At 40.7% G+C, this 18,981-nt stretch overlaps 1 protein-coding gene across 4 annotated transcripts in view; it reads left to right on the top strand.

Moving 5' to 3' along the window:
- tet3 (tet methylcytosine dioxygenase 3) overlaps nt 1-18,981 on the top strand; it is a 55,851-nt gene that overhangs the window by 15,693 nt on the left and 21,177 nt on the right. For 3 of the 4 annotated variants that reach the window (XM_058070048.1, XM_058070051.1, XM_058070050.1), the window contains one exon: nt 15,384-18,120. In XM_058070048.1, coding sequence (XP_057926031.1) covers nt 15,384-18,120 — 2,737 coding nt within the window. Of the gene's footprint in view, nt 1-9,027; nt 11,870-15,383; nt 18,121-18,981 lie in introns of those variants that run through there. The other variant, XM_058070049.1, reaches the window with a different exon arrangement.

Raw genomic sequence — 18,981 nt, 5'->3', positions numbered from 1 at the left:
TTTAAACTTAAAAAAACCAAAAACTTACCACTTCCACACGGATAGGGAGGATAACTATTAACAGTTATTTAACCTTTAACATGAACATTAATCAAACGTAATAATTTTTTCTGGGTACATGATACCATACAGCATCCATATCAAACTTGCGCGGGCCGCACTAACATTAAATTTTCATATCCAGGCGGGGGCCTCAAACTAGTGTCCTGCGGGCCACATTTGGCCCGCGAGCCGCATGTTTGAGACCCCTGGTTTAAACTAACATTGTGCATACATGATGGATTCAAGCTGATACAGCCCCAACCCGCTTATCGCCACATCCATCGGACCGGTTGACTGACGTTGACCTGAGAGCTAGCGACCTAAACGGTAGCCTTCAAGTTATTTCCTTTAAACTTAAATAGCCAAAAACTTACCACTTCCACACGGATAGGGAGGATAACTATTAACAGTTATTTAACCTTTAACATGAACATTAATCAAACGTAATAATTTTTTCTGGGTACATGATACCATACAGCATCCATATCAAACATTAAACTTTCATATCAAGGCGGGGGCCTCAAACTAGTGTCCTGCGTGCCACATTTGGCCCACGGCCCGCATGTTTGAGACCCCTGATTTAGTATTTTTAAAATTAGATTCAAAGTGTATTTGGGTAGTTTGAAGAATGTCCCTCGCTTGCATTCTTCTGCCCAGGATTTCCTGTGGGAAAGAAACAGCTGCATGTGTGAGACTGCAGATGGGAAGCATTTTAATCGTATCTTCAGCCTTGCGTGGAATCCCCGGCCTCGTATGCAAAGGGTTAACACTGACCTAGTTTCCAAGGCAACACTGAGTATGTGATGACATCACTACTTTAATTTTAGCTCAGGTCCAGCAGCCAATGTTGGTCACATGACCAACTGTGCGTATGGGTGTGTATTTGTGTAGGAAGTGGTTTGGTGTATTGACTCAGGAAGTGGAACGTATGACATCACAAGTCTTGCATTTAGTGTTGCTTTCAATGTGCTTACTCTGAATAGGAAAATATTTAGATCTCCGGACATTGAAGCTATGAACTGTTAGTTGTTTTTTTTTTCTTGTGGTTGTTTTGAATAGACACATTTGTGTACTAAAAATGCGGGGGTCTCAAACACGCGGCCCGCGGGCCAAATGTGGCCCGCAGGACACTAGTTTGAGGCCCCCCGCCTTGATATGAAAGTTTAATGTTAGTGCGGCCCGCGCAAGTTTGATATGGATGCTGTATGGTATCATGTACCCAGAAAAAATTATTACGTTTGATTAATGTTCATGTTAAAGGTTAAATAACTGTTAATAGTTATCCTCCCTATCCGTGTGGAAGTGGTAAGTTTTTGGCTATTTAAGTTTAAAGGAAATAACTTGGAGGCTACCGTTTAGGTCGCTAGCTCTCTAGCTTGCGAGTTAGCATGTGTCTCAAGACCCTGCAGTTGCGCAATATGTTGTAAAAAAAAATATTTTTTTCAGATTAAAATTAACAAAGCATTTTAGAGCCCTGTAGACATGACAAAACACGACTATAGTCACATTTATACTCTTTTTATTTACAACATATTGCGCAACTGCAGGGTCTTGAGACACATGCTAACTCGCAAACTCGAGAGCTAGCGACCTAAACGGTAGCCTTCAAGTTATTTCCTTTAAACTTAAAAAGCCAAAAACTTACCACTTCCACACGGATAGGGAGGATAACTATTAACAGTTATTTAACCTTTAACATGAACATTAATCAAACGTATTATTTTTTTTCTGGGTACATGATACCATACAGCATCCATATCAACACTAACATTAAACTTTCATATCAAGGCGGGGGCCTAAAAACTAGTGTCCTGCGGGCCACATTTGGCCTGCGGGCCGCGTGTTTGAGACCCCTGGTATATATATTTAAAAAAAATATCTTTTACTCCCATGTGAGAAGAATATCTTCACCGATTATGAGAACATCCAATAAAGTAGACACATAATGATGACGGACGGTCGTTTGGCGTCTATCGTCATTGTCGCTGCTATTTGCGTTTGATGGAAAGGAAGCAAAATTTGTCAGCTGCTCGGTGCCGCAGTTAATAAAAAATGTATGGTAAGAGAAGGCGGGGTGGAGCTCTCAGCTGTTCACGGGAGCTCTTTAACTCTCACATGACTGCCGGCTGCGCTGCTGTCGCCCCCGCTGGGCGTGTGCCATTCATGCAGTCCTGAATCCGAGCAGACGCCGTAGCCAGGTTTTATATCGAGCATCTCCACAGCTGTTGGAGTTTCCCTGCACAATCTGATTTATAAATATATGCTTTTATTATATTCCTAAAAAAAAAAAAAAAAGGTTATCAGTGAGATATATAGTACAAGCATTCCATTTCAAATAAAATCCTGAAATGTGTACAACAAAAAGTGGCGTTTGCACGGCTGAGCGCTGGCCCTTTAAAGCCGGCTGTGCCTGATAGGACATACGGAGAGCTAATCTTAGCCGGAGTCATGAAGAGACAAGGATGGCAAGCAGCCACCATGCACGACTGCATAGGAGGCTTTTCCCTCTTAAGATTTCCTCATTTCAGACCACATTTGTCTAATTTGCATAAAAGGATCCACTTCCTGTTTACCAGTGAAATCAATACATGCTCTTAATGACTATGTTACTGTGCAGTCCGACATTAGTAGCATATAATATTCTTATATGTTTTCATTTTTTTAAGCTGTTTTGTTTTTTTGTCGGCTCCCTTTTTGTAATTTTGCGTATTGATTATGTTGCTTAAATGTTGCTGCAAACACAAAGACCTTGGTGCTGCTGTTGGGCCCACGCGCCCACCACCATTTTTTCATCCAAACCACTCCTCCAATTCTCTTTGTGGGGATCTTTGAGGAGGGGTTGGGGGGGGGGGGGGGGGGGCAGGCCTTCCCCAGCTGGGCTACTGGTGTTGATTTGCACGTGCTGAATGTTGCCAGTATGACTCAGTCTTGGATAGCCGGGACAACTGAGCATGATTTTGCTTGTGTAATATCAGAATCAGAATCAGAATCAGAAAAGGTTTATTGCCATGTATGATCAAACACATACTAGGAATTTGTTTTGGTATAGTAGGTGCAGACACATCTATTAAAAAAGAATGAAAACTAAAACTAAACTAAAAACTAAATACATTAAAACTAAAAATAAACTAAAAACTAAATGCATTAAAACAAAAACTAAACTAAAAACTAAATGCAATAAAACTAAACTAAAAACTAAATGCATTAAAACTAAAACTAAACTAAAAACTAAATGCATTAAAACTAAAACTAAACTAAAAACTAAATGCATTAAAACTAAAACTAAACTAAAAACTAAATGCAATAAAACTAAAACTAAACTAAAAACTAAATGCACTAAAACTAAAACTAAACTAAAAACTAAATGCATTAAAACTAAAACTAAACCAAAAACTAAATGCATTAAAACTAAAACTAAACCAAAAACTAAATGCATTAAAACTAAAACTAAACCAAAAACTAAATGCATTAAAACTAAAACTAAACTTAAAAACTAAATGCAATAAAACTAAAACTAAACTAAAAACTAAATGCATTAAAACTAAAACTGAACTAAAAACTAAATGCATTAAAACTAAAACTAAACTAAAAACTTAATGCATTAAAACTAAAACTCAACTAAAAACTATGCATTAAAACTAAAACTAAACTTAAAAACTAAATGCAATAAAACTAAAACTAAACTAAAAACTAAATGCATTAAAACTAAAACTAAACTAAAAACTAAATGCATTGCCTTCTGCACAGATTTGCACATTTTACATCATCATTTTACATTATCATTTTACATCAATGGCATTGTTAGAAAGAAGCTTTTTAACTTGAAATATTTTTTTTTAGAAAAAGAATGTGTGCTTAATTCAGGAAGTATTTTCTATACTCAAAGACATCCTTTTTTAACTGAAAAAAAATGTGTTAAGCACCAAGTGTATTTTGTGCCTACTACATGTGAAAAAAATGTTCTTTAAAGTAGCCACGCCTATTCCTTAGTATTTTACAGTACTCTTTCCATTATCAACAAGACACCTGTTTTTCCTGTTCTTTGTACCTTGGATGTCATTTTAGAATCAAGGACTAAACTTAAGTAGTTGTCATTCTCTCTAGAATGCTTTGCACAAAAGAAAAAAAAACACTCTATACTTTTTCTGCAGGTAATGCTTAAATTGTATTGTATTTGAATTAATCTGCAATATTATGCTGTATAATTACAGTTTTACACAACAAATCTTCTGAAAACAATATACAGTAATCCCTTGTTTATTGCGGTGAATTGAGTTTCAGACCCGACCGTGATAAGGGAAGTACGATTCCTTGTTCATAAATACTATATTTTTGTAATATAAAAATAAAAATAAAAATATTTCCGCATAGAAAACCTTTTTGCAACCTACTGAACATGGTTTAGAGTCCTCTAGACATGAAATAACACCCCTATAGTCACCTTTACACTCATATTACCCAATATAGTAGACCTAATATCAGAAAATAAGACATAAATAAGACAGAACAGACACACATTAGCATTGGGCAAGTTCTGTGTTGTTTTTCTGGAGAGCATACTTCCTGCAGTGGATGTATTTTCGCATCAATGTAAAGTAATGGGGACTGTAAATTAGTCACCCATTTTATTTGAAATACTTACAGGCAGATAGATTTAGGCCAACTATATACTGTATAATATATATATATATACTGTATAACATTTCCTTAAATATGCATAAGTTTGACTAATAATGGGTCATAATCAACCATATAACAGCGGTAATGGATTATAGGCCACATTAACCATTCCTAAATATTATACCGGTAATATTATTGGTGTCCATATGATTGATATTTGGAACAATTTTCTCTTAAAAAATAATCAAATAAAAAAATAAAAAATAAAAAATAAAAAATAAAAAATTAAAAATTAAAAATTAAAAATTAAAAATTAAAAATTAAAAATTAAAAATTAAAAATTAAAAATTAAAAATTAAAAATATATATAAAATAAAAACATCAAGTTCTAACAAGTATAGTGTCTAATTTATGCATGGGGGAATATATTTGTAACTTTACTCCAGCATCAATGCTACATTATTGGACGATATTAGATGTACAATGACGTGCATTTATGTTTTTTATTAAGTTTTTGTGTTCTAAACTTTGCACGCACGTCTACCACTGTGCAGGAAATCAAACCAACACCCATACATTATTAACTTGTTCTCAATCATTATGCTTCAGATATGTAATATCATATTATTATGATTAACCATGTTTAAAAACATGTACACATTAGCTCAACTGGGCTTTTATTCTCATGATGTACTCAGTGCAGCCCTGCTACTTGGTCCCGCCCTCCAATAAACCCGTTGACCCTCAGTGAACAATCCAATACAGTATGCATTCTAGCATGCGAGTGTGTGCAGTCATGTGCATGCAGAGCAAGAACACACACAATAACAATACCGCATATATCTGCATTTATTGATTTGCTGTATTTATTGTTTGGTTGCATGTTTTTCTGAACGCATGTCTTGGTCTCTGTAATGAGAAACAGGTGTTGGATGCACAGGAAGAAAGACGGTGCTGAAGAAAGAGAGCAAAGAGCACATTGAGGGGGAGGGGAGACACAAGACCTTGATGCCATTAGACTGCAGGGCAGTGAAGCAGGGAGGGGGGGGTTGTATGCCGGTCGATGGGATTCCGAGTGGAGGGAAGGAAAAAAAAAGGAGTGGGGCTGACGTGACATGATTGGACGAGCTCGCACACTCATGTCATGGCTGGGATGCTCATGATTCGCTGAGAAAGAAAGATGGCTACAGTTTAAACCAGGGGTCTCAAACTCAATTTACTTGGGGGGCCACTGGAGCTAGGGTCTGGGTGAGACTGGGCTGCATCAGGTTTTCCAAAAAAATTAATTATTAAAAACAGAAAAATGAATAAAATAAATTAAAAGCAATAAAATAAAACTAAAATATAATAAAACAATAAAAGCTCTGATAAAACATTCCACTGTTCTCAAATATCTTACTTTTTATTTTTCTACACAAAATAAAATGAAAAATAAATAAATCAAGAATAAAGAAAATCAATCAATCAATAATAAATAAATAAATAAATATAATAATAATAATAATAATAATAATAATAATAATAATAATAATAATAATAATAATAATAATAATAATAATAATAATAATAATAATAATAATAAAACGGCAAATAATAAAAACTTAAGAAACCACATATAGTTGGTGGGTAGACAAATTATTTTTTTCAGATTAAAATGAACAAAGCATTATTAGAGCCCTGTAGACATGACAAAACACGACTATAGTCACATTTATACTTTATTTATTTACAACATATTGCGCAACTGCAGGGTCTTGAGACACATGCTAACTCGCAAACTAGAGAGCTAGCGACCTAAACGGTAGCCTCCAAGTTATTTCCTTTAAACTTAAATAGCCAAAAACTTACCACTTCCACACGGATAGGGAGGGTAACTATTAACAGTTATTTAACCTTTAACATGAACATTAATCAAATGTAATATTTTTTTCTGGGTACATGATACCATACAGCAGGGGTCTCAAACTCAATTTACTTGGGGGCCACTGGAGCTAGGGTCTGGGTGAGACTGGGCCGCATCAGGTTTTCCAAAAAAAACAAAAACCGCATTTATTAAAAACAGAAAAATGAATAAACTTTGCTTTGGTTCTGATTTTCTACAAGAAAAGCTCTGATAAAACATTCCACTGTTCTCAAATAACCAAAAACTTACCACTTCCACACGGATAGGGAGGATAACTATTAACAGTTATTTAACCTTTAACATGAACATTAATCAAACGTAATAATTTTTTCTGGGTACATGATACCATACAGCATCCATATCAAACTTGCGCGGGGCCGCACTAACATTAAACTTTCATATCAAAGGCGGGGGCCTCAAATTAGTGTCATGCGGGCCACATTTGGCCCGCGGGCCGCGTGTTTGAGACCCCCCTGGTTTAAAACTAACATTGTGCACACATGATGGATTCAAGCTGATACAACCCCAACCCGCTTATCTCCACATCCATCGGACCGGTTGACTGACGTTGACCTGAGCGGTTGTTGACATAACCGAAACCGATACTAACCATTGCTTGCACATTTACTTGTGAATTCCACCAGAGTCATAAGGAGAATGGGGGGGGGTAACTGATGTTTGAGGGGCGGGGGCGCCATCTTTCTTGAATTCAATAGTTTTTCTCTTCATCTTGCTGGCATTGAAAACATTCCTTGACCCCATGGCAAGTTATTTATTGAGCAATTTTTTCTGCAAGGACTAGTTTGTCCCAAACTTGATTAATGGAACTTTAATTGTCAGACATTGATAAGATAAGACTGTTGATAAAATATTATTGTTGAAATATTTTTTGCAATTATTGTGTTTACACTGTTTAGATATAATACATGTAATAAACTGAACATTTTCTGGAAACAAAATGGTCAAAATGGGGAGAAACACTATTGAATTCAAGAAAGATGGCGCCCCCGCCCCTCAAACATCAGTTACCACACATTCTGGGCTGTACTGGTCTTGTTTGAAACATTTCGAAAAAATAAAATAACTACATTTATTATTTTTACAACTAGTGAAATAATGAATGTGCCCTGTGATTGTCTGGCAACCAGTCTAGAGTGTATCCCACCTCTAGCTCGACTTAACTAAATAGCCAAAAACTTACCACTTCCACACGGATAGGGAGGATAACATAACATAAGGAGAATGGGTAGTAACTGATGTTTGAGGGGCGGGGGCGCCATCTTTCTTGAATTCAATAGTGTTTCTCTTCATCTTGCTGGCATTGAAAACATTATTTGACCCCATGGCAAGTTATTTATTGAGCATTTGATTCTGCAAACATAGGGTGCAAGGACTAGTTTGTCACAGAGACAATGTATTTTGTGATGAAATATATATTTTTTAATTTTCTGTGTTCATATGGTGTTTCGTACTCTTAAATCACAAATCCGTTGCTGTAATTTTGTTGTATTTCTTTCTTTTCACCGAACACGAAGTCACTTTGTTCCCATTTTTTTTAATGCTATGTAAGTAGACAGCGTTTCGATGAAGTTAACAATACTTATAGGTTACTTCGGTTACATGGGGGCATGATACCTGGCCCGATACCAGACAAACCATGTGATAACCTACAAAAGACCAATATTTCATAAAAATGAGCCCCTTTTGGGTGTCAACTTTTATGTTACCAAATGTGGTTGGACCGTGTATATCGATGCCGACTTAAGACGGCATTTAGTCATACGGAGAACACAAGACCGGGACTCTTCCATTTGTTAACATACATAAGCACATTGTACAAATCAATCATATCAAAGTACATGAAACAGGAAACTCCGACTCAGACTTCCCACCACTGATAACCCACAATAACGACACAATAAGATCCCCCTTTTGGTGTGTTTAGGGGGGGTGTATGTCAGCAGTCATTAAGAAGAAACCATGACTCAGGGCTTATTAGTCATATGCAAGTCAAACCAGCACTTTTGTTGTGTCACAAACCTCCTCCAATCACGAACTTTCCTCTGTGAGCTACTGAGAAATGGAGAGTTAGAAAGGTTTGAGTGAGTGATGATCAGAAACGGCGTGATGGGATTGTTGTTAGAATTACAGTCGGATTACAACAAGTACACCGTAAGTGTTATTTCCTTTCTTATTGTCACACAAGATGAACTGTTTTGACCAGGCTCAGATCTAAAGAGGTTATTTTTTTATGTTTATCTGTGTTGTATTATTAATTTAATCTCTATGGCAACATAAAAGGAGCATAACTTAACATAACAGCATTAACCTGCGCACTTAGTGACTTCCTGTTTGGTACTTCGATTAAGTTTGATTCGATCACAGCATTCATTCGTTCATTTTCTACCGCTTATCCTCACGAGGGTCACAGGGGGGGGGGGGTGCTGGAGCCTATCCCAGCTGTCTTGAGGCGAGAGGCGGGGTACACCCTGGACTGGTGGCCAGCCAATCACAGGGCACATATAGACAAACAACCATTCACACTCACATTCATACCTATGGACAATTTGGAGTCGCTAATTAACCTAGCATGTTTTTTTTTTTTTGGAATGTGGGAGGAAACCGGAGTACCCGGAGAAAAACCCACGCATGCAACATGCAAACTCCACACAGAGATGGCCGAGGGTGGAATTGAACACTGGTCTCCTAGCTGTGAGGTCTGCGGGCTAACCACTCGACCGCCGTGCCGCCCTAAATAAAATAATTTAACTAATTCATTCATTCATTTTCTACCGCTTTTTCCTCACGAGGGTTGCGGGGGTGCTGGAGCCTATCCCAGCTGTCTTTGGGCGAGAGGCGGGGTACACCCTGGACTGGTGGCCAGCCAATCACAGGGCACATATAGACAAACAACCATTCACACTCACATTCATACCTATGGACAATTTGGAGTCGCTAATTAACCTAGCATGTTTTTTTTTTTTTGGAATGTGGGAGGAAACCGGAGTACCCGGAGAAAACAGGGAAAACATGCAAACTCCACAGAGATGGCCGAGGGTGGAATCGAGCTTGGGTCTCCTCGCTGTGAGGTCTGCGCACTAACCACTCAACCGCCGTGCCGCCCCAGAAGATTATTCATTCATTCATTTTCTACCGCTTATCCTCACGAGGGTCGCAGGGGGGTGCTGGAGCCTATCCCAGCTGTCTTCATGCGAGCCAGCCAATCACATGGCACATATAGACAAACAACCATTCACACTCACATTCATACCTATGGACAATTTGGAGTCACTAATTATTCATTAATTTTCTACTGCTTATCCTCACGAGGGTTGCGGGGGTGCTGGAGCCTATCCCAGCTGTCTTGGGACGAGAGGCGGGGTACACCCTGGACTGGTGGCCAGCCAATCACAGGGCACATATAGACAAACAACCATTCACACTCACATTCATACCTATGGACAATTTGGAGTCGCTAATTAACCTAGCATGTTTTTTTTTGGAATGTGGGAGGAAACCGGAGTATGCAAACTCCACACAGAGATGCCCGAGGGTGGAATTGAACCCTGGTCTCCTAGCTGTGAGGATGCACGTTTTAAGTTGAATTAATTAAGTTGAGTGATGATTAATCTTTAAAAATGAATTATTGTATTATTTTCATGTGTAGGGATGATGTTGAAGTACTACAAAAGTCCTAACGTTGCGATGAGCTGCTGCGTCACTGCAGCCGTTAGATTCCCTTTTTCAGCGTGTGTGTGTGTGTGTGTGTGTTGTGTTCGAGGGTTAGAAATGTGTCACATGACTCAGACGCCGACGCGCCCGGGTAAAATGAAGGCACCATGACGCGGATGATGAAGCCAAATAATCAACATGTGTTTCCTGCTTCACCCCCCCCTCTTTTTTTTCATTGGTCCTCCATTGTCACATGACCTATGCTCCACTTCTCTTTCCTTCCCTTTGGATGGCTCGGGCTGCGCTGTTTCGCTTTGGGATTGACGCTGATCTCTTGTATGAAAAAAAAAATACGGCAACAGAGATGCAGATAACGTACATTTCGTCAGGATCGGAGTCTGGCGGAACATTGAAGCCATAAGCTTGACGGACGCCGAGAGAGGAACGCAGCCTGTAGAAAACAAGAGAGCGAGAGAGGCTAAGAGGGACTGAGAAAGCCCGTAGTATGGAGAGGAAGTCAGTTCCGCGGAATAGTGTTGAAGTTGGAAAATCCTGGGTAATGTCAAAGAATTGAACGCTACGCAGCAGCTGTACGGAGGAGGCGGCCATTTTTTTTTTTCTGATTCACCTGAAAGGGAAACTCCAGCGACAGTGACAGTGAGGCCAGTCAGCCATGGAAAAACGTTGGGTCGATGATAAGCGAGGTTAGGAGGAGGCGACAACTCAAGGGTTACGTTACATGTTAGCGTAGTGAACAGGACAGGAGGTTCGAGTTCTTGGAATGGCGGTCTTCTTCTTGACGTAGTCCATTACTATTTTTCCTTCTCGCTGATGCCAACGTGTCATTCCCGTGTTTTTCCATATCGTGTATTTTTCCCTTTTACTTGACTGAAAAGATGACATCGCAAACCTCCCACTTTGTCGTTCTCCTTTTCAATCTCGGGAGAAAAGAGCGGGCAACACAACAACAACAACAACAACAACCTCGCTGCCACTATGCGGTGTGGAGCTACTGCCCCCCGGGTAAGACCGAAAGCGAAGGAAAACCGGCGCAGATGGAAGAACCGATGAAGCAACGGTTTAAAAAACAAGCGACGTTAACATCGAAGTCACAATGGACGCCTGATATGAACAGCCTATAAGGAGATTGGAGATGGAACCGCTTCCTCAACAACTCTTTCTGTTCCTCGCACACTCCTCCATTCCTATCGTACGTGCACGCCGTGGCTCAGATAATGGCCTCTCACGCTGCACACACTGAAAAGAGAGAGAGAGAGAGAGAGCAGATGAGATGGAGGTAAAGGCAGCGTAAGAGGGAGGGGAATAGAGAAAGAGAGAGAGAAAGGGGGGGGAGGGTGTCGACTGAAGAGAAGCCGACTGCATGTGTAGCCGAGAGACGGAAAAGAAAGAAAGAAAGAAAAGGATATTGAAAAAAAGGGAGGAGAAAAGGAGATAATGAGAAAAGAACAGAAAGTGTCAGAAGAAAGAATGAGGAACGTGCAAAGATGCGTTATTGACGCGCGACCAGCCACTCCATCTGGCTGTATGAAATAAGGAAGGACGCTTTCAACGTCGCTCAATGCTCCTCTCTGGGAGCCTCCTCCTCGCGGCTTTCTGCTCTCCAACCGCCATGTGAGTTGAACTTGATGTTGTCATGATGTCTGCTTCACGTTTCTGTAACAACGATGGTGGTGGGGGGGGGGGGGGGGGGCGATGACGCCGAATGAGGGATTTAGGTTCAGCTGAAGCCCCCCTTAGCAACAACCGGCTTTTTTCGGTGCTTTGTCTCCTCCCTCTTTCGTCAAATCGAGATGCGTCTGATTTAAAGGGCTCCTGTTTTCTCTGTTGGATATGCGCCAATGTGTGTGTGTGTGTGTGTGTGACAAAAAGAAAGGAAGCTATATTGTGTAAAATAAACAAAAATATTACACTGTCTGTAATACTGCAATACTGCAATACTGCATTTTCATTATTCATGATCATGTCGGTTTATATCTGTGCTAGCCACTTGTATTGTCTATGCACGTTCAACTGTCACTGTGATCACTCGACTGTGTGCGTTTGTGTGTGTGTGTGTGTGTGTGTGTGTGTGTGTGTGTCAGAGTTGCAGTCGTTCTGTTTCAACACACTGCAGTTCTCATAACAGCCGCACAAACACAGCCCCCACCCCCCCCACCCCCCTACCCCTTTTTCCTCTTTCCCGTCTGATGCCACTGATAGTGCGGACATGGGGCCTCTCACGTATTGCATGCCGGCTGTTCACTTACTACCACCTTTAAACCCGCCCTCCTGTGCACACACACACACACACACACACACATAAATATTCTAACCCCAAACCACCTCTTAGCATGGACATCAACACCCCCTGGGATAAATGAGCAGACACGCAACACAGAGGGTGTATTCAAAAAGAATGAATATTAATTGTATTAATATCAGAATGATGATCGACACTTGTGATCGGTGTAAAGCAGGGGTATCAAACTCAATTTTTCCTGGGGGCCACTGGAGCTAGGGTGTCTGGGCGAGGCTAGGCTGCATCAGGTTTTCAAAAAAAAAACAAAAAAAAACGCATTTATTAAAAACAGAAAAAAATTAATAAACTTTGCTTTGGTTTCAATTTTCTACAATAAAAGCTCTGATAAAACATTCCACTGTTCTCAAATATCTTAATTTTTATTTTTCTACACAAAATAAAATGAAAAAAAATAAACAAATCAAGAATAAAGAAAATCAATCAGTAATAAATAAATATAATAATAATAATAAAACAGCAAATAATAAAAACTTAAGAAACCACATATAGTTGGTGGGTAGACAAATTATTTTTTTCAGATTAAAATGAACAAAACATTATTAGAGCCCTGTAGACATGACAAAACACGACTATAGTCACATTTATACTTTTTTTATTTACAACATATTGCGCAACTGCAGCGTCTTGCGACACATAATAACTCGCAAACTAGAGAGCTAGCGACCTAAACGTAATAACCTCCAAGTTATTTCCTTTAAACTTAAAAAAAAAGCCAAAAACTTACCACTTCCACACGGATAGGGAGGATAACTATTAACAGTTATTTAACCTTTAACATGAACATTAATCAAACGTAATATTTTTTTTTCTGGGTACATGATACCATACAGCATCCATATCAAACTTGCGCGGGCCGCACTAACATTAAACTTTCATAATCAAGGCGGGGGCCTCAAACTGGTGTCCTGCGGGCCACATTTGGCCCGCGGGCCGCATGTTTGAGACCGTTGGTGTAAAGCAAATTAATTGTATTGATAAATTGATAAATTGCTTTGGTTTTTCATATGTTTGTTGTTTTATGTGTTTCATCTGACCTCTAAGAACAAACCATTAAATAAAACAGAGACTATACAAATAACACATATTTAGTATTTAGATGGTTTTGTGATGGTACTCTATGTGCTTGTTTGTAAAAAAGTCACCAAAAAAAACTTGTTTCTGCTCCCTTGTATCTGTATCCAAGTACTGTATGAGTATTTCATAACTGACTGTATGACACAGTCTAACAATGGACATGTATGTTACATGTTGTAAAGTCCCTCTTGTGAAGTACCTTACCTAACCTACTAACAACCTGTCTGACCTGACCTTGCAGCACTGGGTGTGCTCTAGTTTATGTTAGAAAGGTGGGAAGGAAAACATGGAGAGAAGTGAAGGAGAGAATGGAATGTTTTTTTTTTGTCTTTTTCTCAAATTATTTGCATGTGCAGATAAACACGCAGCTAAAGTTCTAGTGTATATTTGCCCAGAGAACAGTATACATATACAGTGTATACTTTGCACGACTACAAAGTAGTAGTAGCGGTAAACTTTAACTTACACTACACACAGTGAAGCAGCTTAATATTTACACTCTTACTCACATGCTGACAGTTGCTTATCAACTCAAATGCATACCACACTCACGGTGCAACAAAGGAAAGAACACAACATTAACACAATCAGTTACCCAGCATGACATGTATGTTGTATATAATAATATATAATAGTATTGTTTGCGTGTATATTAGTGTGTAAGCATTGATTATTCACATATTACATAAACCTTAAACTGTATTATGGAAAGCAGGAAGTGAACAAATATGAAATATTGACACTTAGTATGGTACCCATTATGTTATTGTATGGTAATATCACCTTGTACTTCGGTATGTGATAAAAATAAAAATAAAAATAAAAATAAAAATAAAAATAAAAATAAAAATAAAAATAAAAATAAAAATAAAAATAAAAATAAAAATAAAAATAAAAATAAAAATTTTTACATTCGGAAAGCAGGAAGTGAACAAATGTAACAGTTACTGATTGTAAAAGTACCAGATGGAGGGGTAGGATTTAATAAGATTTGCTTCTTCCTACTCCTTTTGGACATGTGGAACTGTGAACTGATTATGGGATGCACTCAATTGTAATCTGATGCATGTTCAAATGAAACAAATTGTTTGCGTGTATATTAGTGTGTGTGTGTGTGTAAGCATTGATTATTCACATATTACATAAACCTTAAACTGTATTATGGAAAGCAGGAAGTTAACAAATATGAAATATTGACACTTAGTATGGTACCCATTATGTCATTGTATGGTCATATCACCTCGTACTTTGGTACGTGATAAAAAAATAAAAAATAAAATAAATTAGGAAAGCAGGAAGTGAACAAATGTAACAGTTACTGATTGTAAAAGTACCAGATAGAGGGGTAGGATTTAATAAGCTTTGCTTCTTCCTACTCCTTTTGGACATGTGGAACTGTGAACTAATTATGTGATGCATTCAATTGTAATCTGATGCATGTTCAAATGAAATAAAACCATTACCATATTACTCCGGTTGGTTTCTTTACCTTAATTAGACCCCAAAATTTAACCCCACAAGTTTTATTTATATGAAGAATCACAAAATTTGGTACACGCTTTTAAGTGAATGACAATCACATATGTGAGTAACTGACCATTTTTGGTCAGTCTGTATTCCGTGTATACTAGCAAAGTCTTCCAAAAGCATTTTAACCACAACGCATAAAAGATGCTACAAATTTTATCTACAATCAAGTTGGGTTACTTTATGAAAAAAATATGACTAACTTACATCTGTTTGTGTTTTCAGACTGTTCACGAAGTCACTTCATTGGATGGCCCCAGAGGTGGAGGCCAGATGGAAATTGGGTCACATGACCGCCTCCAGGAAGGCGCGCTGAGCCTGGAACTATCCAATGGCGTGAATTGCTACCCTAACGATAATGAGTCATCAATGGACACGGAGCAGAAGAGGGCGGGAAGTGTACCCCCGAGGCAGTGCTGGGCGTCGGGGCACGGCGATGACCAACGACAAGCATCTTTGAACAGCAACAGTCATGCAAACCCGAGTGAACCTGTCCACCATGTGGATATGGAGGATGCTCACAATCTGGTCAATTTTTCCGCCATCGCGGGCACCTTACCTCCTTCTTCGTCCGCGTCCTGCCTCCAAGCGGAACCGGTGACGACACAACTGTATGAGAAATTCATCCAGGAGATGGGTGCTGACGGGGCTCGGATCAAACACTCAGGGGCTCCGGACTCAAGCCACCGATCTCTAGAAGATATGAACACACTGCAGACAGCGCTGAGCCAAGCAAAACATGGTCACAAGCCTCCTAACTGTAACTGTGATGGACCAGATTGTCCCGACTACCTTGAGTGGCTGGAGAAGAAGATTAAGTTGGCGACCGGTGAGGATCAAAACACCAGCAAGATGTCTAATTCCACTCATTTACAGCAGAATCAGCCCTATCTCCAAGCGAACGGGGGCGACCACCACTTGTCTTCTTCCTACCCTCAGCAGCAACATCGGAAAAAAGTACCCTGCTCCAAACTTCCTCCGATTCCCTGCTCACCCCAGGTGCTCTCTATAGCCAAGGAAAGGAATGTCAGTCTCCAGACAGCCATCGCCATAGAAGCCCTTACGCAGTTATCTGCTGCTGGAACTCAAGGTGCTGGTCTTCCGGGTCAAGGTCTCTTTAATAATAACCTCCAGCATCATCAACACAGCCAGAACCTCCTATCTCCTCCTCCGAATGGCACTAACTTGATTCCATCCTCACGTTCTCAGTCCGTCCCTCCGGGATTACACACTCACCAGGAGACGGCGGTGTCCTGTGAGCACCATCGGCCCCAGTCACAGGGCCAACCCCCCCATGCTTCTACCTCTCCTTTTCCAGGTCAAGGAAATACTCAAGGTTTTGGCCAGAATTCCCAACAGTGGCTGCAGTGCCCGAACAGAGGCTCCGAAGATCAAAAAGCATGGATGCGTATGAATTCTGATTCTCATTACGCTGGTGCAACTCACGCTAGATCAGACCTGATGACTGAACTCAAACAGCTCCTGGGTGACACAAACGGAAAGTCCGACAACGCGTCTTTCAAACTTCCGGTCGCGCAACAGTTCAGCCAGAACGGAAACTTCCAAGCGCAGTCGGGTATGCGCAGGATAAAACAAGAGCCAGACTCGGGTGAGACTTACCATCATTCCGCCTCCGTGGCTAATGGTCAGTTTCAGGCTCACCACTACGCCGGTACCCCGTTGTCTCCTGGGCAAGCGGCCATCAGACACTCAACTCAGGCAGCTCTGCAACAGCACCTTCATTACAAGAGGAACCTCTTCTCTAATCACTCCTCTGGCTTCGGTGCTCCAAGTGCCCCTTGTCAAAACTTAAAAAAATGGTGGCCGCAAATGGAACCCAACGGTTTGACGCACCTGAACATAAAACAGGAGCCCAAGGAACCCAAGAAGAAAAAAACTGCATCCCCCGTCATCAAAGCTATGATGCACCAGGCTCCCCCGCTTCCGAAACCCAAACAGATTATCATCAAGAAGACCAAGCAAAAAGCTTCAGTGCCAACTTTCCTCCCCAAGACTCAAATCACCACGGGCCCGGCCAACGCCCCGACCAGTCTGCAACCTGCAGGTTCACTGCCCCTGTTGCCCTCTCACAGTAACTCCTCTCAGGTGGCTTCCGCAGGCCTCCCTGCCCAAGCCCAATCTCAGGTATCCATTCCCAACCTCTCATCGCCTCCGTCTTTGACTGATTCTGCTTTGTCGGGGAACGCTGCATCTCTCATGGAGTCTCCGCCCCCACCGATGCCCCGTGTCACTCATGCTAAACCGGAGGAAGTGCGTAGTTTAGCCTCTGCCAACACTGCCTCAAATCTGACCTCCACATCTCCACCCAACACCTCACAATTACCCGGCCTCTTCAACATCGACCCCAAGTATGAAGAACTGATTCGTCAGTTTGAAGCTGAATTCGGGGACTCGGCCGCAGACGCACCTTCCAGCCAAGCGACGTCTACGACTGATACGGTTTCTCAGATAAGAAACCAATCCCAGTCCAGTGGTCTGGACCCTAGTGTCATAACATCATCTGCTACCAAGAATGCTCCGTTCATCCACAACCCTGAGTCCTGCTCCACGGAGCCTCATGGGAATAGTCAAGTGATGGATGATAAACCTGAAGCGCAGAGGGAACTAACCTCAAACCAAACATCCACAGAGAGTCCAACGCAGGACCAGATGGACCTGGTCCAACAGCAGCAGCAGCAAAGTCAAATAAACGATACATTCAGCATACCATGTTCACCCTTGCCGAAACGGATGAAAATCGAAACCACGGGCGATGTAGCTATACTTTCCACGACTTGCTACTCTGAGGAGGACACACCCACCAAGAACGGCCTGCCTTGTTCTCCATCTTTGAAAGGGTTCTTAGAGTCTCCTCTGCACTATCTAGACACCCCTACAAAGAGCTTGCTGGATACTCCATCGAAAGACCTACAAGCAGAGTTCCCCACTTGTACCTGTGTGGGTAAGTCATTATATCCTACGCTGTGATATGATTCTGTTCTTCCTTCTTCTTTTCGACCAAGACATTGAAGCTGTAAGGATTTGAACTCCAATGCACCAAGCTCCACTGCTAATCAAAACATCATAAATAGCATCAAGTTTTACTGGCTACAGATGTTCCAACTTATACTGTAGTATAAATATCATGGTACTTCATGTAGTCATGTGATACATTTTAGGTGTGACTATTCTACTCCTGAATCCCTGCAGACAAACATTATGCTGGAGCCTATCCCAGCTGTCTTCGGGTGAGAGTCGGGGTACACCCTGGACTGGTGGCCAGCCAATCACAGGACACATATAGACAAACAACCATTCACACTCACATTCATACCTATGGACAATTTGGAGTCGCTAATTAACCTAGCATGTTTTTGGAATGTGGGAGGAAACCGGAGTACCCGGAGAAAACCCACACATGCACGGGGAGAACATGCAAACTCCACACAGAGATGGCCGAGGGTGGAATTGAACCCTCGGAGAAAACCCACGCATGCATTCTTACAAAGAACACTAAACTCATCACACACCAACTTAACACTCAAGAGGTATAATTAAACCAGCTCGACCAAATCATTCATTTATTCTTTTTCTACCACTTATCCTCACAAGGGTCGTGAGGGGTGCTGGAGCCTATCCCAGCTGTCTTCGGGTGAGAGGTGTGGTACACCCTGGACTGGTGGCCAGCCAATCACAGGGCACATATAGACAAACAACCATTCACACTCACATTCATACCTATGGACAATTTGGAGTCGCTAATTAACCTAGCATGTTTTTGGAATGTGGGAGGAAACCGGAGTACCTGGAGAAAACCCACGCA

Source organism: Doryrhamphus excisus, chromosome 4, assembly GCF_030265055.1.
Source record: "Doryrhamphus excisus isolate RoL2022-K1 chromosome 4, RoL_Dexc_1.0, whole genome shotgun sequence".
NCBI lineage: Eukaryota > Metazoa > Chordata > Actinopteri > Syngnathiformes > Syngnathidae > Doryrhamphus > Doryrhamphus excisus.
This window is presented reverse-complemented; position numbering and strand designations above follow the sequence as displayed.